Source organism: Nycticebus coucang, chromosome 2 (genome assembly GCF_027406575.1).
Source record: "Nycticebus coucang isolate mNycCou1 chromosome 2, mNycCou1.pri, whole genome shotgun sequence".
Classification (NCBI taxonomy): Eukaryota; Metazoa; Chordata; class Mammalia; order Primates; family Lorisidae; genus Nycticebus; species Nycticebus coucang.
Genome location: NC_069781.1, coordinates 42514689 through 42542409, shown reverse-complemented (window position 1 = coordinate 42542409; position 27721 = coordinate 42514689). Strand labels below are relative to the sequence as shown.

The 27721-nt window shown below is 40.8% G+C and overlaps 1 protein-coding gene and 1 pseudogene across 4 annotated transcripts in view; both read right to left on the bottom strand.

The window, feature by feature from the left end:
* Positions 1-27721, bottom strand: part of RNF38 (ring finger protein 38) — a 159714-nt gene that overhangs the window by 81286 nt on the left and 50707 nt on the right. For all 4 annotated transcript variants that reach the window (XM_053568815.1, XM_053568804.1, XM_053568825.1 and 1 more), the window contains exon 2: positions 18780-18847. In XM_053568815.1, coding sequence (XP_053424790.1) covers positions 18780-18847 — 68 coding nt within the window. The remainder of the gene's footprint in view (positions 1-18779; positions 18848-27721) is intronic.
* On the bottom strand, positions 24005-24100 carry LOC128580373 (uncharacterized; annotated as a pseudogene).

Below are 27721 nucleotides of genomic sequence, written 5' to 3'. Positions count from 1 at the left end.
GCGGGCGCCTGTAGTCCCAGCTGCTCGGGAGGGTGAGGCAGGAGAATCGCTTAAGCCCAAGAGTTAGAGGTTGCTGTGAGCCTGTGACGCCACGGCACTCTACCAAGGGCCATAAAGTGAGACTCTGTCTCTACAAAAAAAAAAAAAAAAAAAGGAAAAAAAAATTTTAAATATATGCTAGTTAATAGTTTGTCAAATAGTAAATATGAAATTTATTTTTTCGATCAATTTTACATTCCTAAACATCAAGGAATATCTAAATGGTTACCTGAAAGGCTTTACAAAAACAGTTGAATATGCAGTTATATGCTATCTTTCTTATCCTTTCACACTATCATAACACAGCATTTATTAAATATGTTTCCCCCTTTTAAACTGTAAGCTCCTCGAAGGCAGATGCCATTTTTGCTTTGTTTATATGTCACTGACACCATGTTGGAGGAAAAATGGATGTCAGAGAATGCATAAAAATCAATAAAGGGCCACCTCCTGTTTTAAAAGAATGAAAGGCATGACTAAAGAGCTGCAGATAAAGAATCATTTGTCCATCAGGCAGCCACAGCGTTTTTGTTTTTGTTTTTTAAAAAAGAATAATTTATGGGCGGCACCTGTGGCTCAAAGGAGTAGGGTGCTGGCCCCATATACCAGAGGTGGTGGGTTCAAACCTGGCCCCAGCCAAAAACTGCAAAAAAAAAAAAAAAGAATAACTTTTCCAGATGCTGAAGAAACATTCATATGGAGGAAAAATGACAAAGTAGATGTTGGGTAGAGAATGGCCTTCCTGTTCCAAGTCCCTGACCTCCACTAAGAAGAAGGAAGTTCCCCATGTCCAGGTTAACGTTTTCAGGAATGGGGCTGCTCTGCTATCAGGGTCCACAGCCAAGCGTCCTGACTGTAACCTCATTCCAATAACCTCAACCGCTACTGCTGAATTAGTGGCCTCTCCTATGTGTTCTAAAATAGCATCAATCACCATGCCTTGCAACATTTTTATTTACTTAACTATTCTGCCCAATAGACAGTAAGCTCCTTGAAGCCAAGTTATAAGCCTCACTGGATCTGGCAAAGATTTAGCATGTGCCACATGCTTAATAAATAACTCAATTAATGATAGGTAAACTTTCGCAGCAGTGGTAATTCCATTTTTCTCAATAGGTAAATTCTCAAGGAGAAAAGGGGCACAAAAACAGAGGAAAGTGAGCAGTGGGAAAAAAGAGCAAAAGGGATGAAAGAAGTAAATTTCAATTTTTTCCTGTGAAGCTGGGTGTTTACTTCAGTTCTCAGTTTACTTCCTTGACTAAAACCAGCTAACAGGACTTAATAAAATGAAGCTGCACTGAAGGGAGAGGTAAATTGACTGAACAGTATTCAGGCTATGCAGTATCTACAAGCATGCCAAGACATGATCTAGCGTAAGTAGTTTCACCCAGGAATGTTTAACACCTGTGAAAGTAGACAAGGTTAATTAATGCTAGCTATAACGCTAGAGACCAGAAGGGGGCAGCAAAAGCTCACCCAAACCAAGCTTCCCATAATACGTATACAGCCAGCTATCGCGCTTGGGGATGGGAGAGTGGACAGGTGGCTGTTCCCACAGTGCAGGTGAGAGATGATAGAAACTGAACCATGGCAACTGGGATGATGGAGGGAACTTTTTTTGTTGAGACAGAGTCACTCTGCCCCCCTCCCCCCACATTGAGTGCCCTGGTGTCACAGCTCAGGCAACTTCAAACTCTTGGGCTCAAGCGATCCTCTTGCCTCTGCCTCCCAAGTAGGTGGGACTACAGGCGCCCTCCACAACATCCAGCTATTTTTAGAGACAGGGTCTCCTTCTTACTCAGACTGGTCTTAAACTACCTAGCTCAAGCAATCCACTGGCCTGGGCCTCCCAGAGTGCTAGGATTATAGGCATGAGCCACCACGCCCTGGCCTAGAGAAAACTCTTATGCCAGGGAAGGGCTAAAGCTGATCCAGGGTGAAAAGCCATCAGCCAGGAAAGCATTCTAAGTGCACAGGATAAGCTGAGTCAGAAACAGAAACCCACACCAAATCAGAAGTGAGGAACCAAGGTTACAAATAAAATGAGCACTGCACACCAAAGCATATTAAATCTTTAGAGCAAGGCAAACGAGCAGGAGCTGACCGTGAGGTGCTAAGGCCTTCTCTGTATGGCCTGCCTTAAAGTATGCCTTTAAAGCTGGACTCTTGCTCATTCTGTTCTATAGAAAGCACCTAGGGAACAATTGTTGCTATGACTCTAATTGTAATAGTACTCCAATTATATATATGATTTATATGCTAAATTAGTGGCCTCTCCTACACACACATATATATTATATATACACATACATATATATTTTTTCATATATATATATATATTTGGAAACGAAATCTCAAGCTGTCGCCTTGGGTAGAGTGAGTGCTGTGGCGTCACAGCTCACAGCAACCTCAAACTCTTGGGCTTCAGAGACTCTCGCAAGTAGCTAGGACTACAGGCACCTGCCACAATGCCTGGCTATTTGTTGTTGTTGTTGTTGTTGCAGTTGTCATTGTTGTTCAAGCCTGCTAGCCTCGGTGTATGTGGCCGTCACCCTATCCGCTGAGCTACGGGTGCTACCCCAGGGAAATCATATTTTAAAACTATAGTTTTTACCAAATCCAATGGACAACCAGAGACACAGAAAAAAAGTTAGCCACACACAAATCTAGATTATTCTTTTCAACAATGTCTATTATTTCACTGTTAGGGATGAACTCACTTTTATTTTTAAAATCCTATATTACATTTAGATTACTGTCAATGTTTTACTATTATAAGGACATTGTGAGTATTTTTATACATACATGTAATTTGGCATGTATTTTAAAATATATCCATAAAGTAAATTTCTAGCAGTGGAATTGCTGGTTTAAAGGGTATGTGCTCCTTTTTTAGAAAAATTTCAATGTATATTGCCAAATCGCCTCTTAAAAGACTGTGCCAGGCTGTTGAGTAGTGGTGGCAGCCATGTGGCATGGGGATGGGGGTCCAGATGGCCGTGCTCTCCCTGCTGTTGCTCGGCCTCTGTCACTGGTAGAGTGCTCAGCCTACAGGGAGTTTGCCCACTGGAAACTATACCTGTGAGGAATGCTGGCATCTTGGGTAGGGCAACAAATGTTAACCTGTGAGGATCAGCTAGAGCAACTGGGCCAGTACAGCCTCAGCCAGACCAAGATTTGGAAGCCACAAAGGATGTCAGAGCAGAGGCACAGCTCCAGGACACATGTACCCCAAGTGTTTGCTGCCTTGAAAGCTGGCCCCCAAGGTTTGCCTACCTCCAAGGCCATGCAGATGCACTGTGTGCTTTGCTTTTATTCCAAGGATGGATGTGCAGGTTGACATTGGTCTGCCCAACCTGCCTGTGACCTCAGACTTTCTACTTAGATGGGGCCTGTTGCACTAGCTGCCCAGCTGGACCACAGCTCCTGGGAGTACCTCCTGGATGACCCCACTCAGACTTCCTATTACTTTAATTACCTCTTGTAAAGTCTCACCTTGGTTACTTAAGGCCAGAAGTTTGAGACCAGCCTGAGCAACATAGTGAAACCCCATCCTTCCAGAAAATGTTAGTATTAGCTAGATATAGTGGCTCGTGGCTCATGCCTGTAGTCTACCTTCTTGGGAAGTTGAAGCAGGAGCATCACTTAAAATTTAAGAGTTTGGGGTCATAAAGAACTGTGATGATGCCACTGTACCCTAACCTAGGTGACAGAGTGAGAAAAAGGATTAGCATTAGAGACATGGGCACTACAGTTGAAATTTCAAACAAGAGTTGTTAATGGAAGGATTTGGCACACTTCAAGGAGTTATTTCTGTGTTGACAAAACTTGAGAATAAATTGGCCTTGAATTGAAAAAAAAAAAAAAAAAGCTATACCAACTTTTACTCCAACTTAGTAAAAGTAGTTCAGAGTTGACCCTGGAGTGGAAAACAGCAGTGCTTAAGGAGATCCCTGAGGAAACATAGGCTGACCCTATGGACAGCAGTAAGCTAAACACCAGGGACAGAGAAACCCTGAAGCCAAACCTGGGCTAGTATACTTTGAAAGCACCCATATTTCATATCTAGCTTTAAGTTCTCTTTGTTATAATGATCTTCTGTCAAATCCCTGAACCTTTACTGTAGTCTTATTAAAAGCTATAGCCTAAGAACCTGTTATTTCCATTTTGTTTAATGAGAGACCTTCCACTAAGGAATTCTAGTGGATCTCATTTGCCTGGATGGTCAATAACCTGCTCAAAATGACACACCCTGCTATAGAATTCTAACATCTGCATTCATGAACTATGACAAGCCCACTGTACCACCAGCATCATCACAGTAGTTTCCACTGGTAATTCACTTTTAGGACCCTGTCTATTTATTTTTTTTCTTTTGTAGACACAGAGTCTCACTTTACCACCCTCAGTAGAGTGCCATGACGTCACAGGACTCACAGCAACCTCCAGCTCTTGGGCTTATGCGATTCTTTTGCCTCAGCCTCCCGAGCAGCTGGGACTACAGGCGCCCGCCACAACGCCCGGCTATTTTTTGGTTGCAGTTTGGCAGGGGCTGGGTTTGAACCCGCCACCCTCGGTATATGAGGCCAGCGCCCTACTCACTGAGCCACAGGCACCGCCCCTTAGGGCCCTGTCTAACCTCATCTATGGCACATCTCCACAAACCCTGCATCCTCCTGCCTGCCCATGCCACATTCTACATGCCTTTCTGGACGTTATCTGAGGAAGAAAAGGAAATGGTTTGACCTGAGCAGAATTTTAATTTTTATCATAAAACAGAAATCATACCCTTGAATAAAAACTGTTAAAACAGTATAACTCTTTGTAAACAGGAAACAACTTCTATGGAAAGCTTATTTATCTTCCCTCTGCCTGCTTATTCCCATTACAATATTGTCTCATAAATATAAACTTAGCAAGCCATACATTTTAAAGGCCAACAAAACAATATCAAATAATAATATCAAACTATCTAACATTACATAATATTTCTAATCACCTTAGACATTTCTCAAGATGAGAGTTAATTTAAAAAACACATTGGCCAGGTGTGATGGCTCATGCCTGTAATCCTAGCACTCTGGGAGGCCAACGTGGGTAGACTGCCTGAGCTCAGGAGTTCAGAGACCAGCCTGAGAAAGAGTAAGACCCCGTATGTAAAACTAGCTGGGCGCCTGTAGTCCCAGTACTTGGGAGGCTGAAGCAAGATAATCACTTGAACCCAAGAGCTTGAGGTTATTGTGAGCTGTGACACCACAGCACTCTACTGGAGGTGACCAAGTAAGACTCTGTCTCAAATAAATTGTAATGTATTTCAAAGGAATATACCAACAGATTGGTTCACCAAATAATTTTATATTTCTACACAGGAAAAAAATTCATTAAAAATTAAAAGGCAAGCTAAGAAAGTCTTTGCAAATATGACTGATGATTAATATCCTCACACGAAGTGATAAGAAAATAAGAATATCCCCAAAGAAGAGAAAAATATGCACAAAGGTACCATTTTTAAAAAGCAACACAAATGACTAATGAACAAATGAACACACAAATAGCTATAAAGCCTCAATAGTTGTCCAAGAAATACACCTTAAGATTAATTGGATACCATGAATCTTAGTCACAAAGTAAATGACCCTAAGAAACTAAGGATATATTCAATGATGTCAAAAAGGAGTAGAACAAACCAGGCATGGTGGCTTATACCTGTAATGCTAGCACTCTGGGAGGCCGAGGCAGGTGGATTCTTGAGCTTAGGATGTCGAGGCCAGCCTGAGCAAGAGAGAAACCGTATTTCTACTAAAAACAGAAAAACTAGCCAACCATAGTGGCTTGTACCTGTAGCCCCAGCTACTTGGAAAGCTGAGGCAGGAGGATGGCTTAAGACAGGAATTTGAGGTTGTTATGAACTAGGCTAAGAGTAAGATTGTCTCAAAAAAAAGAAAAAGAAGGAAGACAAACATTCTCATATAGTATACAGTTGGAAGTAAAATATGATAGATATAAATGTGTGAAAAATATATAAAAAGGGACAAAGAATGAAAAATGTTCATGTTAGCTCAGCACCTGTAACTCAGCAGCTAGGGCGCCAGCCACATATATAGGAGCTGGCAGGTTTGAATCCGGCCCAGGCCTGCCAAACAACAACAACAACTACAACTACAAAAAATAGCTAGGCATTGTGGCAGGCGCCTGTAGTCCCAGCTACTTGGGAGGCTGGGGCAAGAGAATCGCTTACGCCCAAGAGTTTGAGGTTGCTGTGAGCTGTGACTCTACGACACTCTACCAAGGGTGACAAAGTGAGAATCTGTCTCAAAAAAAAAAAAAAAAAAGAGTAAGAAAAATGTTCATGTCCTTGGATTCAGTAATCCTACTGTAATAATGCAGGCTCATGAACTTACCTATCAGAAACTTACTACATAATTAACAATAATCAAAACCATGTGACAAATAACGGAGTTTGAATAAAGAGTTCAGAAACAAACCCTTACATACACTATGAAATGATTTTTCCCCAAGAGTGCAAAGACCCTTCAATAGGGAAAGAATAGTCTTTTCAACGGCTAGGAAAACTGAATATCTACAAGGAAAAGAATGAAGCTGGACCCTCGTCTTATGTCATGTACAAAACTTAACTCAAAATGGGTCAAAGACCTAAACATAAGAACTAAGATTATATTGATAGAACTTTTTAAAAACATAGGAGAAAAGCTTCATTACACAGCATTTGGCAATGATTTCTTGGATAAGACATCAAAAACAGGCAACAGAAGAAAAATTAGACTAAGTTGAACTAATTAAACACTTCCATGTATCAAAGGAAACAATGAAAAGGCAATGGGCGAAAACATGCAAATCATGTCTAATAAGGGGGTTAATATCCAGAACACATAAAGAACTACAACTGAACAGCAAAAAAAATAAATAAATAAAAATCTGATTTTAAAAAGAAGTGTTGGCAAGGACATAGAGAAATTGGAATCCTTGTGTACTGCTGGTAGTACTGTAAAATGCTGTGGCCACATAGAAAACAGTATGGCAGTTCCTCAAAAAATTTAAAATAGAATTATCATATGATCCAGCAATAGTAGGTCTTGTATATACCCAAAAGAAATGAAAGCAGGGTCTTGAAGAGATACTTGTATACTCATGTTCATAGTATTTACAATATTCAAAAATAAAAACAATTCAGGTGTCCATCCATAGATGAGTGGGTAAACAAAATGTGGTATATTAAATAATAGAATGTTATCAGCCTTACAAAGGAAGGAAATTCTGGCATATGCTGCAATATGGAAGAACCCTAAGTACATCATACTGAGTGAAATAAAGCAGTCAGTCACAAAAAGACAAATAGTGTTGATACTACTTGTATGAGGTACCTAGAGTAGTAAAATTCATAGAGGAAAAAAAGTAGAATGGTGGCTGCCAGGGGCTGGAGGTGCAAGGAGGCAAGGAGGATGAGGAGTTGTCCTTTTTTTTTGCAGTTTTTGGCCAGGGCTGGGTTTGAACCTGCCACCTCAGGCATATGGGGCCAGCGCCCTACTCCTTGAGCCACAGGTGCCGCCTGAGGACTTGTCCTTTAATAAGTACATAGTTTCAGTTTTACAAAAGGAAAAGAGTCCAGGAGATTGTACAACAATGTGAATGCACTTAACACTATTGATGTTTAAGATGTTAGACTCCATTATGTGTATTTTACTACAATTTTTAAAAAAGTCATCACAGTAGCAAAAGTGATCTTTGAAAAACATAATCAGATTAAAATCTGCTTAAAATCCTCCAATTGCTTCCCATAACAGGCAGAATAAAATATGAATTCATTTCACTGGTTTACAAAGATCTACACATGATCTGGCCCATGCCTACCTCTCCCACCTCATCTCACACCAGTCCCACCCTAGTCCACCTTGCTTTTGCATACCAGCTTTCTGTCTGTCCCACAGCAATCTTTTCAGCCTTTGGGTTTTTTCCACTAGCTGTATTCTCTCTCTGGAATGTTTTCCTCATGGCCCTGATTTTTACATGACTTGTTCCTTCCTACCATCCATATGTAGCCCAAGTATCATCTTTTTTTTTTTTTTTTTGAGACAGTCTTACTTTGTTGCCCTCAGTAGAGTGCTATGGTGTCATAGCTCACAGCAACCTCAAAATCTTGGGCTTAAGCGATCCTCTTGCCTGAGCCTCCCAAGTAGCTGGGGCTGTAGGTGCCCGCCACAATGCCTGGCTATTTTTAGAGACAGAGTCTCGCTCTTGCTGGTCTCCAACTCCTTTGCTCAGGCCTCCCAAAGTGTAAGTGTCACCTTCTTGAAGGCAAATGTCAATACCAAAAGTGTTAAGTGTCACCTCCCCTCAGCCTTCCAAAGTGTAAGTGTCACCTTCTTAAAGGCAAATGTTGATACCTAATCTAGACCAGCTAAGTGCCCAATTACTTGCACAGCATTTTCAAGTACCTGATTACCTATTGGTTTACATATTCAGCTTATTTTCTGTCCCTCCCACAAAATAAACGCCAGAAGAACAAGGACCATCTTGCCAGTTTTTTCCCTACTGTCTCCTGGTGACTTAATCTCCTGGTGACTTAATAAGTACCTGGCATTCATTTATCTAATGAATAAATAAATGCATAACAGTTTTTTTTTTTGCATGACCTAAAACTCCACAATTAAAGACTGCTTAAATAAATTGCCACGTGTCCTTACAATGGAACATTATGCAGTCATTTTCTTTTTTTTTTTTTTTTGTAGAGACAGAGTCTCACTTTATGGCCCTCGGTAGAGTGCCATGGCCTCACACAGCTCACAGCAACCTCCAACTCCTGGGCTTAAGCGATTCTCCTGCCTCAGCCTCCCGAGTAGCTGGGACTACAGGTGCCCGCCACAACGCCCAGCTATTTTTTGGTTGCAGTTCAGCCAGGGCTGGGTTTGAACCCGCCACCCTCGGTATATGGGGCTGGTGCCCTACCGAGTGAGCCACAGGCGCGGCCCATTATGCAGTCATTTTCACTGAACTTTCATGTATATTCTAGGGATGCCATAATAAGTTCTCACACCCTACATCCTCTTCTTACAACATTACATTCACATTACTTCCCGGTGGTCCAATTGCTATTCCCTCCCCTAAATTTATTGTTTCAGGTTAATCGAGAGTACAAAGAATTAGGTTACAATGTTTGCATTTGTTAGGTAAACTCCCTCTTGTAATTGCATCCCACCCTGAAGAGGTGTGCCATACACCTAACACTGTGCACATTAAGTGGGAGCATACCCTTCCCCCTTCCCTTCTCCACCCCATTCCCTTGTTCTCCCTACTCCCCACCTTGAATTGATTTGAGTTTTTCTCTTATGTGAGTGTGTATTAGATCATCTACTAGCTTCATGGTAGAATTGAGTACACTGGATTCTTGCTTGTACCTCCAGGTTAATACCAAAGATATAAAGGAAAACTGCAAAGGAAAAGGCCAGGCACAGTGACTCACACATATAATCCCAGCACTTTGAATGGCTAAAGCAGGAGGATTGCTTAAGGCCAGGAGTTTGAGACCAGCTTGACCAACAGCAAGACTAATTTCTATAAAACTAAGAAAAACTAGCCATTTGTGGTAGCAGGTTCCTATAGCCTCAGCTATTTGAGAGGCTGAGGCAGGATAAATACTTGAGTCCACGAATTTGAGGTTGCAGTGAATTATGATCCACAGCACTCTAGTCCCAGCGACAGAGTGAAACCCTGTCGATTGATCGATCAATCGATCGATAGACAGACAGAAAAGTTATCTATTGTTGCGCTCACTTGGCAGCATATATACTAAAGTTATCTATTGTAAGGTAGTGAGATTACTTATGACATAAGTCTGTTTATATGTATTTGCCCAGTTCCCATAATGGACTAAATAAGTATATAACTGGAGAGGCTTACAGAGATATAAAAGAGGTGTTTGTTGGTTTTCTTGAGACAGAGCCTCAAGCTGTCGCCCTGGGTAGAGTGCCATGGCATCACAGCTCACAGCAACGTCCAAGTCCTAGGTTTAAGCGATTCTCTTGCCTCAGCCTGGGACTACAGGCACCCGCCACAATGCCTGCTATTTTTTTGGTTGTAGTTGTCATTGTTGTTTGGCAGGCCTGGGCTGGATTCGAACCCTCTAGCTCTAGTGTATGTGGCTGGCACATTAGTCACTTGAGCTATAGGCGCTGAGCCTAAAAGAGGTTTTTGACGACTTTTCATATGTAGTAAAATCCATATTCAAAGACTACAGATAAAAATTAGGTCACCTCAGCTCAGTGCCTATAGCTCAAGCGGCTAGGGCACCAGCCACATACACCAGAGCTGGTGGGTTCAAATCCAGCCTGGGCCTGCCAAACAACAATAGCTACAACCAAAAAAAATAGCCAGGCGCTGAGGCAGGTGCCTGTGGTCCCGGCTACTTGGGAGGCTGAGGCAAGAGAATCACTTAAGGCCAAGAGTTTGAGGTTGCTGTGAGCTGTGATGCCACAGCACTCTACCCAGGGCAACAGCTTGAGACTCTGTCTCAAAAAATAAAAAAAAAAAAATTAGATCACCTCAAATAAGATTTAGAAATGGCCGGGCGGCACCTGTGGCTAAGCGGGTAGGGCGCGGGACCCATATACCAAGGGTGGCGGGTTCAAACCCGGCCCCGGCCAAACTGCAATCAAAAAATAGCCGGGCATTGTGGCGGGCACCTGTGGTCCCAGCTACTCGGGAGGCTGAGGCAGGAGAATCGCCTGGGCCCTGGAGTTGGAGGTTGCTGTGAGCTGTGTGACGCCATGGCACTCTACCAAGGGCGATAAGGTGAGACTCTGTCTCTACAAAAAAAAAAAAAAAGGTTTAGAAATGGCCAACAGATGTATATCCTCAGGCCAGGCGCAGTGGCTCACGCTTATAATCCTAGCACTCTGGGAGGTCAAGGCAGGTAGACTGCTTGAGCTCAGGAGTATGAGACCAGCCTTGAGCAAAAGGGAGACCCTGTCTCTACAAAAAAATAGAAAAACTAGAAAGGAGTTATGGCAGGCACCTGCAGTCCTAGCTTCTTGGGAGGCTCAGGCAAAAGGATCACTTAAGCCCGGGAATGAATTAAAGGTTGCTGTAAGCTATGATGCCACAGTACTCTAGCCTAGAACAACAGAGTGAGTCTTTGTCTCAAAAAAGGAAAAAAATGATGTTCATGAATATTTAGTCAACATAGAAATACAAATTAAAACTGTATAAAATGCCCCTTCAGGGCGGTGCCTGTGGCTCAGTGAGTAGGGCGCCGGCCCCATATACCAAAGGTGGCGGGTTCAAACTTGCCCCAGCCAAATTGCAACAAAAAAATAGCCGGGCATTGTGGTGGGTGCCTGTAGTCCCAGCTACTCAGGAGGCTGAGGAAAGAGAATTGCCTAAGCCCAGGAACTGGAATTTGCTGTGAGCTGTGTGACGCCACGGCACTCTACCAAGGGTAATAAAGTGAGACTCTATCTCTACAAAAAAAAATGCCCCTTCAAACTCACAAAAACACATAATTATAATAACCAAAAAATGTAAACAACCCAAATGTCCATCAACTGGTGAAATTGATTAGAAAAAGCAGATTCTTCCGTAGCTGAGACTCCAGATGAGAATACAGACCAGCCAATACCTTGATTGTAGCCTATGACACCCTCAAAAGAGGACTCAGTCCAGCCATGCCTGGACTCTTGACTCACAGAAACTCTTGAGATAATAAATGTGTGTTGTAAGCAGCTACATTTGGGGTAAATGGTTATATAGCAACAGAAAACAAATACATCTCCTGTCAACACACTAAACTCTTAAATGGTATTCCTACTTCCACAGCATCTATATATCTCTAGGGTTGTGATTTTTGTTAATTTCTTCTTGTACTTTTAATGATTTTTTTGGCTGAAATATTTGGGGTGTGATGGTTGATGACTGCTCTATTCACTGCACCTATGCCTTCCAACTCTTTTGTCCAGATGAATAACCTTTGGTTTGAATTCTATTAAAAAATGTCACTTCCGGTGGGGCAGGTGGCTCATGACATAATTATAGCATTTACAGAGGCCAAGGCAGGAGGAACACTTGAAATCAGAAGTTTAACACTGGCCTGGGCAACATAGCCAGACTCCATCTCTACAAAAATTAAAATATTTGCGGGCCATAACCATGCACAGCTATGGTCCTAGCTCAGTAGTTTTCAACAATCCTAATGCCATGACCCTTTAATATAGTTCCTCATGTTGTGGTGACCTCCAACCATGAAATTATCTTCATTGCTACTTTATAACTGTAATTTTGCTACTGTTATGAATCGTAGTATAAATATCTGATATGCAGGATGTATTTTCATTGTTACAAAGGGGTCATGAACCACAGGTTGAGAACCGCTGTCCTAGTACTCAGGAGGCTGAGGAAGTAGAGTCCAAGAGTTTGAGGCTATAGTGAGCTATGATCAGGCCACTATACTCTAGCCTGGGCAATAGAGACTTTGTCTCTTAAAAATCAAAAATCACTCCTGCTTTCTTCACTTTCATGTATGCTAGATATATTATCTTTTCATTTTTCTGTGTCCTTTTATTTTAATTATGTCTCTATATAAAGCATATCACTAAAATTTTACTTTTAAACCTACTCTACCATTTAATAGGCAAATTTGACACATCTATACCTGTTATAACTGATTGACTTTGCCATCATTTTGTTTACTTTTATTTATTTTCTGAAGATTTCTAAAAACCTTTATTGTATTTTTCATTAACAAATCAATCATTCTGGGCGGCGCCTGTGGCTCAGTCGGTAAGGCACCGGCCCCATATACCGAGGGTGGCGGGTTCAAACCCGGCCCCGGCTGAATTGCAACCAAAAAATAGCCGGGCGTTATGGCGGGCGCCTGTAGTCCCAGCTACTCAGGAGGCTGAGGCAAGAGAATCGCTTAAGCCCAGGAGTTGGAGGTTGCTGTGAGCTGTGTGATGCCATGGCACTCTACCGAGGGCCATAAAGTGAGACTCTGTCTCTACAAAAACAAAAACAAATCAATTATTCTGTTTCTCTTCATTTTCCTCTTGATCTAAACTTATGCATCTTACTTGTAATTCTATTAGTAGTTAACATTAACTTGTTAATATTTGAATTATTTCTCTAAAAATATCAAGAATAAAACAATTCTATGAAGGCCAGGCACAGTGGCTCAGGCCTGTAATCCTAGTACTCTGGGAGGCCGAGGCAGGTAGATTGCCTGGTCTCACAGGTTTGAGACCAGCCTGAGCCAAAGCAAGACTTCGTCTCAAGAAATAGTCGGGTGTTGTGGCAGGCACCTGTAGTCCCAGCTACTTGGGAGGCTGAGGCAAAAGAATCACTTGAGCCCAAGAGTTTGAGGTTGCCAAGAGCTGTGATGCCATGCAGCTCCTGAATTTTTTAAAAATCTAGTTGTTATCAGGTGGCACCTGTGGCTCAAGGAGTAGGGCGCTGGTCCCATATGCCGGAGGTGGCGGGTTCAAACCTAGCCCCGGCCAAAAACCAAAAAAAAAAAAAAAAAGAATTTACCTAAAAATCTAGTTGTTATCTTAAGCTAGAGTACCTTTCTTCTCTACCAAGGTATAATCAGGGAACTTCAATACATGCATATGTTCCTAAGGCAATTTTCTGTGTGTTTAACTTTTTATTGCTGTTCCTTCACCAATTCTCTTTAGGACTATTGGAGGCCCCAGAGTCTACTATCCCTAAAAGTTTGTTGGCCATGTGTGGTGGCTCACCCCTATAATCCTAGCATCTTGGGTGGCTGAGGCAGGAGGTTCACTTGAGCCCAGGAGTTCAAGACCAAGACCAGCTGGACAACATAACAAGACCTCATATTTATAAAAAAAAAAAAAATAGGCAGCGCCTGTGGCTCAGTGAGTTGGGCGCCAGCCCCATATACCAAGGGTGGTGGGTTCAAACCCAGCCCTGGCCAAACTGCAACAACAGCAAAAAAAAAAATAGCTGGGCATGGTAGTACATATCTATAGCCCCAGCTACTCACAAGGTTGAGGCAGGAAGACTGCTTGTGCCTAGGAGTTTGAGATTTCAGCGAGCTATGATGATGCTACTGTACTCTAGCTCTAGCCTGGTGGCAACAGAGTGAGATTCTATCTCAAAAATAAAATAAAGTTTATTATCCCCTTCAAACTTAGAATCACAGAGTGGTGGAGTTGGAATTAACTTTAGATACCATCTAATCCAAAGATAATAGGTTCTCTAACATACCAACCCAATCTATTTATCATGACTACCTTGAAAGAGGGTTCCATGGTTGTTTCAATTGGCAGGAAAGAATATAGTGATGAATTAGTGGTATCAGCCAGGGAGATTGAGAGGGAGAAACAAAGGCCTATATGCTATAAATCTATTATCCCTATTCTGACCCAATAGTTCCTAATACCCCCCCACCTCTAAATGCAAAAGGAAATTATCAAGACCAAAAAAGACTCCGTCTTCTGCCAAAAGGCCCCGAACAGCTGTCGAATATGACATCATTTTGACAGCACAGACAAAATGATGTCTCCTATCATGCTGGACATGTAACAGTTTTAAAAATAGTGACAAAAAAATAAAATTAATAAAAATAAGAGTGACACAACCTGGAAGGTAAAAACTCATAGTCAAGGAAACCATTCAAAATAGGTAAGAAAAATGAAAAATCAAAGATAACTAGTTAGCTAAAATGGGATGTGTCAACCTAAAAATTCCCAAGCATTTCACATTAAAGGATACTCAACCTATAGTATATTTCTCACCTTCCCTGAAGGCAAACTTCTATATGGGATTACTTATCCATAAACTGGATTGGTGCCTTCTTCTGTGACAAACGGATCAAGCCTGGTATAGGAAGTTTTCTCCAGAAAAGAATTCTGTTCTGAATCACCATCCATACGCATGCAGTTAAGACAGAATTCTTCTGCTTTCCTCTCACAAACTGCCAGCCTTCCTCGCAATGTATTAATACCAGGACACGCTAGAAAATTATATCACTGAGGTTACAAATTAATTCACCTTAACTGAGGGAACAGTCTCTTTTTATCAAATTGTTCAGTATTTTACCTCGTCCTATTCCCTCATGTGAAGCTTGTTCTCAATGTAAAAATCTGACTTTTTTGAGACTGATTCTTCCTCAGTCACCCAGGCTAGAATGCACTGGCATCACCATAGCTTACTGTAACCTCAAACCCCTAAGCCTGAGCGTTCCTCCTGCCCAAACAGCTGGGACTACAGGCATCTAGCATCACCACACATGGCTAATTTTTAGTGACAGGGTCTCACTCCTGCTCAGACTGGTCTTAAACTCCTTGCCTCCAGTGATTCTCCACCAACAACTTCTCAAAGTACTAGGATTACAGGTGTAATCCACTGCTCCCACCTGCCCAGAATGTAACTTTTTCTGTGTTATTCTGTATACTTTTAAAGTACTTTTACATGGCCAACACATTTGAATAGTACAGTATAACTCCACAACATTAAGTTTCTCATAAAGAAACACAGAATTCTGAGCATGAAGCAGGGCAGAGGTAACATGGCAGAGAAGCCTGAAGAAACAGAGGCATGAATCAGAATGGAAGCAAAAGCACCTAGGCAAGAGAAACTACAAGCAGAATGCCTACCAACTACCTCTGTTTCACTGTAATTCTCCAGGACCTTCTCCTAGAGATATGTTTCTCTGAGGATGTCACAGTTGACTGGGTGAAGCTAAAATAGGAAAGGCTTTCTTCAGATAGTAGAGTACAGACTTGAGCCAGGCATCTGGGTTTGAATCCCAGTTGTACTACTTAACTGTGTGATCTTGGGCAGATTAAGCTGTGTCTCAGTTCCTCACCTACAAAATAGGAATAAAATAGTCCCTACTTCAAAGGGTATTGTGAATACACTAGTTTAGGGTACTTTGCCTAGTACTCATAGTCCCTTTCCCTGCTTTACTGTTCTTCTTAATACAAGTGACCAATTAACAGTATCTTTAAACTACTTATTGTTTTGCCTCTCCCCATTCAAAGAAAACAAGCTACATAAGAGCAAAGACTTCTGTTGCATTAAAGGCACTGTCTCTGATACCTAGAACAGTGCTTAGTATATAGTAGGTACTCAAATATTTTAAAAAATAAATGTTACCTGGAAATTGTGAAATATGGCTCTGTGAATTAATATAAAAATAATGCTGGAGGGCTTGTGTGAATTGTTATATCAAACATAAATTAATAATAAGAGACCTTGTAACTCCTGGAACATCATAATAAGCCTCAGAGCTGGAATCAACCCCTTTCTAGCATTATAGGCTACAAGCCTATGTACATTCAGCAGAGAAACTTAAATTGAAAAATAAGTCAAGCCAAAAATTTGGGATTTGTCACCATTTCCAAGGTTGTAGAGGTGACATCCAGCAAATGGTTGGGCCCTCTTTCTCCCTGCCTCACCCCTCATTCCATTCCCAGTCACATATGAATTAGTTAAAAGTGAGGAAACATTTTAAGAAAAATCATGCTTTGTTCCCCAATCTGAGACATGGATCAAACCTGAAAAAGAAGTAAGAATAAAAGCAAATCATCAACATGTACTTCAATAATGTACTCAGAATAGCTAAGCAAATACTTTACGTGACTTGCACTGGGGATAAGATCCAGTCTATCCCTGGCACTGTAGTCATTTCTCCCACTATGGTCACAGCTTCCAAGTTTATTTATTTATTTTTTTTTTAGAGACAGAGTCTCACTTTATGGCCCTCAGTAGGTACCGTGGCCTCACACAGCTCACAGCAACCTCCAACTCCTGGGCTTAAGTGATTCTCCTGCCTCAGCCTCCCGAGTAGCTGGGACCACAGGCGCCCGCCACAACGCCCGGCTATTTTTTGTTGCAGTTTGGCCAGGGCCTGGTTTGAACCTGCCACCCTCGGTATATGGGGCCAGTGCCCTACTCATTGAGCCACAGGCGCCACCCAGAAAACCATTTTAACGGAGATAGTAAATAACCTGGCAAAGTGAGAAGAAATCTCTCCAGACTCTAAAGCCTAGAGACAGCACAGAGTATAGTTTGGCTGCTTCTACACAATATATGAACAAATGAACAGAATCATACTATACTTAGCAGAAGAAAGAAAATTAACCCAAAAACATCTTCATAAGTATGAAGCACACTTTACTGACCTAAAGTGATTTTGCCTTTGTCTCTATTATTATTCTTACTTTCAAATGTTCATTTTTAAAGCCTGTGAAATACTAAATTTCATGTAGCCAACTATATACTCTAGAAGTTTCTTTCAATGACTTGCCTCTGAAAGCTGTTAAAAGTGAAACCTATGCCTTTCAATTACTGTAATAATATAAAAGAGACTGGAGTGCGATGAACATACCACTCTCACTGTAAACAGTGAAAAGTCAGTCTGAGCTTTGAGAGCAACAAATAGAACAAAGAAAGCCATTTGGAAAATTCCAATTATCAACCAACTTCTTGACCCAGTTCCAACAGGATGAGGGAGGAGGATCTTAATCAAAACAACAGAGAAAAAGATTGCTTGGACTGGTCTCCACTGGAAACTACCAAGGGAGGGATACATTCTTGCATGTAAGACACAGGAAATGGGAGGAAGCCACTGGAAACTGATGGTATAAAGAACTAAATTTAAGCCCATCCAGCTCAGCAGTCAAATATTCCAACACCCACAGAATTATCTGCTGTAGTGGCTGGACCATCAAGGGTACTGATGCATCTTGGAAAGCCTCTGAAGAACAGGTTTCTTTAGAGATAAAAAGAACAGAAGTGCAAAAACAAACAAATAAAATAAAAAACACAGTGAAACCACCACCAATAGTTTTGTACATTATTAAAAGGAAAAAAAAAAAAAATCAAGCCAAAAGCAGGCTTCTTTTGTACAAATCAGACAGATTAAAATCTCAATCCCAACATTTAAATCGGGCTTTCTAAACAGAGCCAAAAAAATTTTTTTAAAGGCAAAGTATAAGAAGAAAACATAATTTCATACAATTAATTAACTTCAAAAGTAAACCAGATTACGGTGGTGCCTGTAGCTCAGTGGGTAGGGCACCAGCCACATACACTGAGGCTGGTGGGTTCAAACCTGGCCCCAGCCTGGGCCAGCTAAAACAATGACAACTGCAACAACAAAAAAAATAGTCGGGCATTGTGGTGGGTGCCTGCAGTCCCAGCTATTTGGGAGGCTGAGGCAACAGAATCGCTTAAGCCCAAGAGTTGGTTGGAGGTTGCCGTGAGCTGTGACTCCATGGCACTCTACCCAGGGTGACAGCTTGAGACTGTCTCAAAAAAAAAAAAAAGAAAGTAAACCAGATTGGAATGTCTAAGATATTTCCAGCTGGAGACAAACATGAGTTGCTGAGAAAGCGATAGGGTTTTGGAACATATGTTCACATATAAAGATAATCCCTCCAGGCTATGCAGGAGAAGAGGATGCATAGAGAGAGAGAGAGTGGGAAAGGAAAATGGACGGCTGATCAATTAAGAGTACAGCCCACTTCAGGCAGAGGAATCACATTCAGGTTTTCTGAAACAGTCTAATAATCTGACATACAAACCAGCAAAATCCTCTATATCTCAAATTATCTTTATCTCAAAATCCTCTTTATCCCCCTACCCCTCTCTGCATTTAGGGCCCATCACAATCTTTGGCCCTAGATCCAGACTTATGCGAGTAAATCTAGGAATATAAGGGCAGCATGCACTTTCACCATGGTAGACATCAACACGGACCTCACCTTATCACTGTCATCATGACAAATGTGGTCGTGATGAATGGACTGGCATTGAAAAGCACCAACACTACCTACAAGAAAAAGAAGGAAAAGTTAAGATGTAGTCATTTCTTACATATAAGCTGCTTTATTATAATTAAATCGCTTTTATATCCATTACCCATCTAATCCTAAGTAAGGGTAGGGATTATTATCCATGCATTTATATGGAATAAAACATAGAGACTACACACAGAGTAGGAGTCAGTGAAGTAAAAGGTCTGAAACTAGGACCCCATTATTCAAACCCCTAATTTTTAGCACTTTCCACTATGCTGAGTGGTCTGCTTTTAAAGTAAGACCACTGGTATGAACAAAAATCCTTCAATAAGGCAAAATTCTATTAAGAAAAAAGTTAAACTCCTTTTCAGACTACGTATACTTTGAGAAAAAAAAACTAATCCTATAAATTCTTAGCATGTAAGAAACACAATCTAACCTATAATCATATAAGCTTTTAAATATTTTTATTACTTTGTTAATATACCAAGCCATCTGTTAATCTGAAGGACTACATCCTAATAACAACCACTATATGATAATAGTGACATTTCTAAAAAAGAAAACTATTATTCAATAAATGATTGGAACAACTGATTACCCATTTTTAAAGATTTGATTCCTACCTCACATCATACACAAAATGATAGCTCAAAGATCTATATAATATAGAAATTGAAACCAAGGCTGGGCATCATGATCACACCTATAATTCTAGCACTTTAGGAGGCTGAGGCAGGATGACTGCTTGAAGCCAGGAGACTTCAAGAACAGCCAGGTGATATTAGTGAGACATCGTCTCTAAAAAAATTTTTTTAATAAGGTTAAAATTAAGAACAAACCAAACTGACAAAATGTAGGTTTCAAAAAATAATTTTGGAATTAAAAAATCTTCTAAAAAGAAGATACTAAATATAATATAAATAAAAACAGCAATCAACTAACAAATCAACTTAAGACCATAAGATTAACAAAATTAAAAACTAAAGTTAACAAAACCCCTTCTTTTTTTTTTTTTTTTGTAGAGACAGTCTCATTTTATCGCCTTTGGTAGAGTGCTGTGGCATCACACAGCTCACAGCAACCTCCAACTCCTGGGTTTAGGTGATTCTCTTGCCTCAGCCTCCCAAGTAGCTGGGACTTTAGGCGCCCGCCACAATTCCCGGCTATTTTTTTGTTGCAGTTCGGCCAGGCCGGGTTTAAACCCACCATCCTGGGTATATGGGGCCGGTGCCCTACTCACTGAGCCACAGGCACTGCCCAACAAAACACCTTCTTACACAGGAGATCGGACTTTGGTTAAGCCCTCTTAACATAATTAAGAGAGCATGCCAACTATGTTACTTGGCAACAATACTTATGAGAGAAATTATCCAACTGATAAATTGTATTCAGACTGTACTGGAAGCACAATAAACACCTAGAAGGAAGATATATATATATATATTTTTTGGGGGTGGGGGGAGACAGAGCCTCAAAGCTTTCGTCCTGGGTAGAGTGCCATGACATCACAGCTCACAGCAACCTCTAACTCCTGGGCTCAAGCGATTCTCCTGCCTCCACCTCCAAAGTAGCTGGGACTATAGGCACCTGCCACAACACCCCCAGCTATTTTTTGGTTGCAGCCGTCACTGTTGTTTGGCAGGCCCAGGCTGGATGCAAACCCACCAGCTCAGGTGTATGTGGTTGGTGCCTTAGCCACTTGAGCCACTAGCGCCGAGCCAGGAAGCCATATTTTTGAGCCACATTATTAACAGTGACTTTATCACAAAAAGCACACATATTGGGGCTCAATGAGTGGGGCACCAGCCCCATATATGGAGGATGGCAGGCTCGAACCCGGCCCCGGCCAAACTGCAACAAAAAAATAACCAGGCATTGTGTCGGGTACCTGTAGTCCCAGCTATTGGGGAGCCTGAGGCAAGAGAATCACCTAAGCCCAGGAGTTGGAGGTTGCTGTGAGCTGTGACACCACAGAACTCTACCCAAGGTGATAAAGTGAGACTCTGTCTCTAAAAAAAAAAAAACAAAAAAAACACGCACATATTGTCATATAACACAGTTGTTACAGATATACTGAAGTATCATTTACATTTATCACTCTCTTGAATTTGTAATAGCTATAAAGATCACTACTAGAATGTGTTAAGTAATTAATTAATTAAGAAGTAAATATATACCAGGTACAGCGGCTCATACCCGTAATCCTACGAGGCCAAAGTGGGAGGATCCCTTGAGCTCAGGAGTTCAAGACCAGCCTAAGCAAGATTGAAATCCCATCTTCATTAAAAATAGAAAAACCAGCCAAGACAGTATAAACCAGGTTAAGAATTGAGCCTCATGCTTCAGTGATCTAGCCAGTGCATCCTACACCCCAATTAAGTATAAAAGCTGATGATCAGGGACTAGATCAACTACTGTCAGTACATTCCAAGAGGTTAATGTAGTTAACTTGGGGTCACAAGTGGGCCAAGACAGAAGTCACATCTCAGATGGGGTGTCCTTGACCAAAACCAAGCTGGCAAGATGGAATTCAAGCATACATGTTGGCACATGGATTTATAAGTTCTCTCAATAGACTCTGATATTTGGATAAAAGATACAAACCTTATGCTTCTTTTAGATCCCTCAAGGACACTGGCACTTGTACAGGCCCTTGCACATAGTAGGTATTCTACATATTTGTTTGATCAGCCTGAAATCTGGCCCTGTTTTCTAACGTATTAACAACCCCTTCCCAAATCAGTCTTTTGAAAACTTAAGAGTACCGGTCATGATGATCCAAATAATTTATAGATTGAAGCAAAAAATCATTTAAACGCAATCAGTAATACATATACATATATTATATATTTTTTACATATATATATGCATCCAGGTATATATCTGTTTATTCTATACTAACAGTGACAGGTAGGTTTCTTTTTTTAAAAATCTTGCCCCATAAACCTTGCCTATACTTTTTAAGTAACTGTCACTACGATTACTGTCCAAACAAGAGACTCGGCATTTAAGTCTAATGTTTTGGTTCTGCTCCCATTTATTTCTCTTTCAGGGATCTTTTCCTTTCATAGTAGCAGAAGTAATTTTTTTAAGTGTCTGATTTTAGAGCAGGGCATGAAAACATATTGAACTTTATCCAATGCTAAATTCTGCAATTTGATCTCTCTCTCGGTTTTAATTACATTACTTGCAGGCTAACTGCTTCTCAATTGCTACTGGGATACCAGGGTTTATGGAATGGCTACAAAGAAATGTGCTAAGAGGATTCTGAGTCTTAGCAATCAACCAATAAATTCCAGATTTCTGCTCCAGAGATTCAAGTATCGTTCAACTGGAAAAATCTAACTTTACTTATTCATCTACTCTTCATGTTTTAAGCTTTCTCCAAATGAAATTACAACAAAATAGACTGTACTGTTTTTAGAAATCTTAAAATTTACAGGACATGGCTCGGTGCCCATAGCTCAGTGGTTAGGGCACCAGTGGCATACACTGAGGGTGGTGGGTTCAAACCCAGGCCTAGGTCTGCTAAAAAATAATGACAACTACAACAACATCAACAAAAAATAGCTGGGCTTTGTGGCAGGCGCCTGTAGTCCCAGGTACTTGGGAGGCTGAGGCAAGAGAATCGCTTGAGCCCAAGAGTTTCAGGTTGCTGTGAGCTGTGACGCCATAGCACTCTACCAAGGACAACAAAGTGAAACTCTGTCTCAAAAAAAATAAAAAAACTTATAGAACTACTGGTTCTATTAGATAATACACTTTAACACATTACTAATGTTGGACAGATGTTGATAAGCAACATGAAACGTAAAAGCCAATCTTGCTGATGACCGCCTTGTTTATTCACTATTATAATAAGATCTTACTGGCCAGGCTCCGTGGATGTAATCCTAGCACTCTGGGAGGCTGAGGTAGGTGGATTGCCTGAGCAAGAGCGAGATCCCATCTCTTAAAAGAAAAAAAAAAAAAGATGGGCAGTATGGTAGGCACCTGCAGTTTATCCCAGCTACATGGAAGACTAAGGCAAGTGAATCACTTAAGCCCAAGAGTTTGAGGTTGCTGTGAGCTATGATGCCATGACACTCAACCCCACAGTGACTGCGACTCTGTCTCAAGAAAAAAAAGATGTTACTGATGCTTCCAGCTAGTTAGAGTAGGAAATTCAATTTCAGAATCTTGGGGTTGTTTTGTTTTAGATAACCTTATTGAGATGCAATTCACCTGTTTAACGTATACAATTCATTTTTTAGTACATTCACAAGCTATACAACTATCATCACAATTTTACAACATTTTCATAACCAGAATAAAGAAATGTCAAGCCAGTTATCTCGTTTCCCCCTTCCCTGAGCTCCTGACAACTATTCCAATTTTCTATGTATTTGCCTATTCTGTATATGTCATATAAACGGAATCATAAAATATGTGGTTTTTATGACTGGGTTGGTTCATCTAGCATAATGTTTGCAAGGCTCATCCATGTTATAGGAGGTCTTGATTCATTCTTTGCTATGACTAAAAAATACTCCATTATATAGATAAATACATTTTATTCATTCATCAGCTGATAGACATTTGAGTTGTTTCATGTTGGAAATATCATGAATAATGCTGTTTTCACATTCATTTATAAGTTTCTGTATGGATGTTTGTTATAATTTCTCTTACTGGTATCAGGGTGGCGCCTGTGGCTCAAGGAGTAGGGCGCCAGCCCCATGTGTATCAGGGGTGGAAGGTTCAAGCCCTGCCCTAGCCAAAACTGGGGGGGGAAAAAAAAAAAAAACACATTTGTATCCTCCTATCAATATGAAATAATTTTTCTTACTGGGTTATATGGTATCTTTATTCCACTTTCTGAGGAAGCACCAAACTGTTTTCCAAAGTGACTGGATCATTTTGTAATCCCGACAGCAATATATATTAAGGGGTTGTCTGGTAGTTTTTTGAGCAGAATGAACTTTAAAGGCAGACTTAAATATAGGTCAGGAATTTACGGACTGTGTAACCTTAGGCAAGTCACTTCACAAATTGCATACTTCCGCATCTGTAAAATAGGAATAATGCCTACTTCTACATATTTTGAAGAGTTTTTCTGAGGGTTATTAAGATTAAATATATGAAAAATAGCACAGTGCCTGGCACATAGTAATTCAAGAAATGGTATTATAATTAACACTTTTTTTTTTCACAGCAGACGCCCAAAGTCTAACAAGATCTGTGGGAGGCACATCACACGCGCATGAAAACCCAATCATCACACTTATGAACTACAAAAGAATCATAATTAATGCTTCTATTCAAACCAAGACTGCTGCTGATGTACTGTGAGACTGTGAATCCTGAATTTTTTTGCTAGAACTCTTTCATCAAACTCATCATACTGTAATTTTTGGGTTACATGTCTGTCTTTCCAACCAGGCTGTGAGTTCTATAACTTAACTTTTCATCTTCTACCAAGGAGCACACTTCCTGGCTCATGGCAGGCAGTAAGTGCAGCAACAAAGGATGACAGCAAGAAAGTAAAAGAGGGAAAGAAAGGAAATGAAGCTTTCCTGATTTAACCCCTCCTTCCTCTGGTCTACACTTCCGGGAGTCCTTCCACCTACCAGCCCCAGTGAGATTTTCTTTCTTTCTTTCTTTTTTTTTGAGACATAAAGTCTCACTTTGTCATCCTTGGTAGAGTGCCATGGCGTCACAGCTCACAGCAACCTCAAACTCTTGGGCTCAAAAGACCCTCTTGCCTCAATCTTCTAAGTAGCTGGGACTATAGGCACCTGCCACAGGGTCTCACTCTTGCTCAGGTTGGTCTTGAATTCCTAAGCTTGGGCAATCCACCTGCCTCAGCCTCCCATAGTATTGGGATTACAGGCATGAGTCACCGTGACCTCTCCCAATGAGACTTAATGACATCTTCCTTTATCCCACACAAGCCACTTAAGCCTCGGTAGCAAAATCTGTATGTTAAAACCTAATCCCCAAAGGGAGGGTATTTGGAGGTATGACGTTTGGAAGGTAGTTAAGTCATGAAAGCAGAGACTTCATGAATAAGATTAGTGCTCCAGAGAACTCCTCACTCTTTCTGCCATGTCAGAACACAGTAAGAAGGCACTATACATGAACTAGGAAATGGGCCCTCAACAGACAATGATCTGTTGGTTCCTTTATCCTTGACTCCCTGGTATCTAAACCTGCAAGAAATAAACTTCTGTTGTTTATAAGCCACCCAGACTATGTTTTTTTGTTATAGCAGCCTGAACAGACTAAGCCCTCATAACTACATCTTGTATATAATACATATGAATTCACTTTCTCCTGTTGGGCCACATGTTTTTAGAGTTAGAGACTGAGTCTTATTTGTCCTTGTAACTTCTGCAGAGGTTGTATTAACCAGTTTGGTTCATAGACAGCCCTATTAAAAATGTTTAGTGAGGGCAGCGCCTGTGGCTCAGTCGGTAAGGCGCCGGCCCCATATGCCGAGGGTGGCGGGTTCAAACCTGGCCCCGGCCAAACTGCAACCAAAAAATAGCCGGGCGTTGTGGCGGGCGCCTGTAGTCCCAGCTGCTCAGGAGGCTGAGGCAAGAGAATCGTTTAAGCCCAGGCAAGAGAATCGCTTAAGCCCAGGAGTTGGAGGTTGCTGTGAGCTGTGTGAGGCCACGGCACTCTACCGAGGGCCATAAAGTGAGACTCTGTCTCTACAAAAAAAAAAAAAAAATGTTTAGGGAATTCATAAAGATTCTGAACAACTGAGTTCTTCTGACTTTACATCTAATAAAGGAACAAAGTGAGGCAGGGAGTATAGTATAACTAAATAGATTTAACAAGACACAAACTGGGTGAAGTACTCTCTCTTCTTATACTCAGGGCTATAATTCTTGAATATTTCTTTCTTTGTTTTTGAGACACGAGTCTCACTATGTCCCCCTCAGTAGGATGCCATGCTGTCACAGCTCACAGCAACCTCTAACTCTTGGGCTTAAGCGATTCTCTTGCCTTAGCCTCCCAAGTAGTTGGGACTACAGGCACTCGCCACAACACCCAGCTATTTTTGTTGTTGTTGTTGTAGTTGTCGTTGTTGTTTGGCAGGCCTGGGCCAGGTTCGAACCCAGCCAGTCCTGGTGTATGTGGCTGGCGCCCTAGCTGCTGAGCTATAGGCACCGAGCCAAGTCTTGAATGTTTCGCTCTGAAGAGAGACCCAAGCGTTTACTAAGTACTTACTCCATATCATACCTATGTGTGTAAGACACAGCAAAAGAGCAAGCAAGGCCCCTAGCTCTATGGAGCTTATAACCCATAGAGAGCATCTGCCTGCTGTTCTAAAGGTTCTGATCTCATTGTCACTTCAGAAATTTCATCTTTGCAATTGTCTGATTCATTCAGCAAACACTTATTAAGCCCCTTCTATGTGTTAAGTCTATCCTAGGCACTGAGGACATAGGAATAAATATAAGATCTATGGCTCTTCAGGAATCTTTGATTTTAATGCATTTTCCAGTCAATAATCTCGTGAAATACCCATATATTCTAACTTAAATAGATTTTTATAATAGTAATGTGTATCTAAGCTTAAAAAATTAAAAAAAAAAAAAAACAGACTGTGAAGAAAAGAACCCTCTACTTCTTTCCTTAATCCCCAGTCTCCTCTTCGCAGAGGGAAATATCCTCAAATCTTTCAGGCATTTCTTCCACCAATGACCTCAATTTTTCCTAGTACAATTACTCCTCAGTATCCATGGGGGATTGGTTCCAGAACCCCCCCAAAACCAAAATCTGTGCATACTCACACATTTGATATAAATGGCATAGTACTTGCACATAACCTCTGTACATCCTCCTGTATACCTACAATTACTACTTATAATACCTAATACAATGTAAATGCCTTGTAAATCGTTGTTATAGTATATGTATTTTATATTGTTGTCATTTTTTTATCATTTATTTTCCCAATGATTTTCAATCCTCAGCCATTTAAACCTAAAGATGAGCAATGTGCATATGTGCAACCCATAGATACAGAGGGATGACTCCAATTCATTTTATATGATTATTTCTTGGTATTATCAATTTTATGAATTATTTATTGAATTTCTACCATATTACTATCAGAAGACTAAATTGTTCTGCCCTCCCCACCCTATTCTCACCTAATCCTCCAACTTAATTATATTTTGTATTTTTATCATGGTGATAGTCTTTGAAATTCCAGAAATAGATAAGATCTCCTAAGAAGTTGTAACCAGAGAAAAGCAGGCCAAGAATTAAAATTTTCTGAACTCTGAAATGTACTGAAGGAGAGGGCTGTTAGTAAAGGAGATAAAAGAAGGGAAAAAAAAGAGGAAAAGAAAACAAAGACAAAGTATTATGTTTGAGGCTATAAGAGAAGCAAGAAGAAAGTATCGAATTTGACTAATTTTACTATTAACAAAAGGCTAAGAGAGGGCGCCTGTGGCTCAAGGAGTAGGGCGCTGGTCCCATATGCCGTAGGTGGTGGGTTCAAACCCAGCCCCGGCCAAAAAAAAAAGGCTAAGAGTAAAGGGAATAGTTCCACTTCTTGCTTTTCTATTTGAATGGAAATATGAGGACTTCAGATAAGGAGGAAAAAGATCCAATTTCCAGAACATCTCCTTATTCTTTTAAAGAGAATGCAAACATTCTGAATCTAAACAAAAATCTAACCTTATTATGGCTAAGAAAGGAGATACTGTTTTTCAATACTCTTGCAACACTTCTCACACCAAATGTACGAGTTTTACACACCAAGCAATTCTCCAATTCTCTACAGACACCAGTTGGGCATTATACAATTCAATTCTGACATTAACCACTTGATTAGTATAGACCCTCAGCTTAAGGGCTCAGTCCCATCAGACAGCCTCCCACTTGAGATGCTAATCACTAGT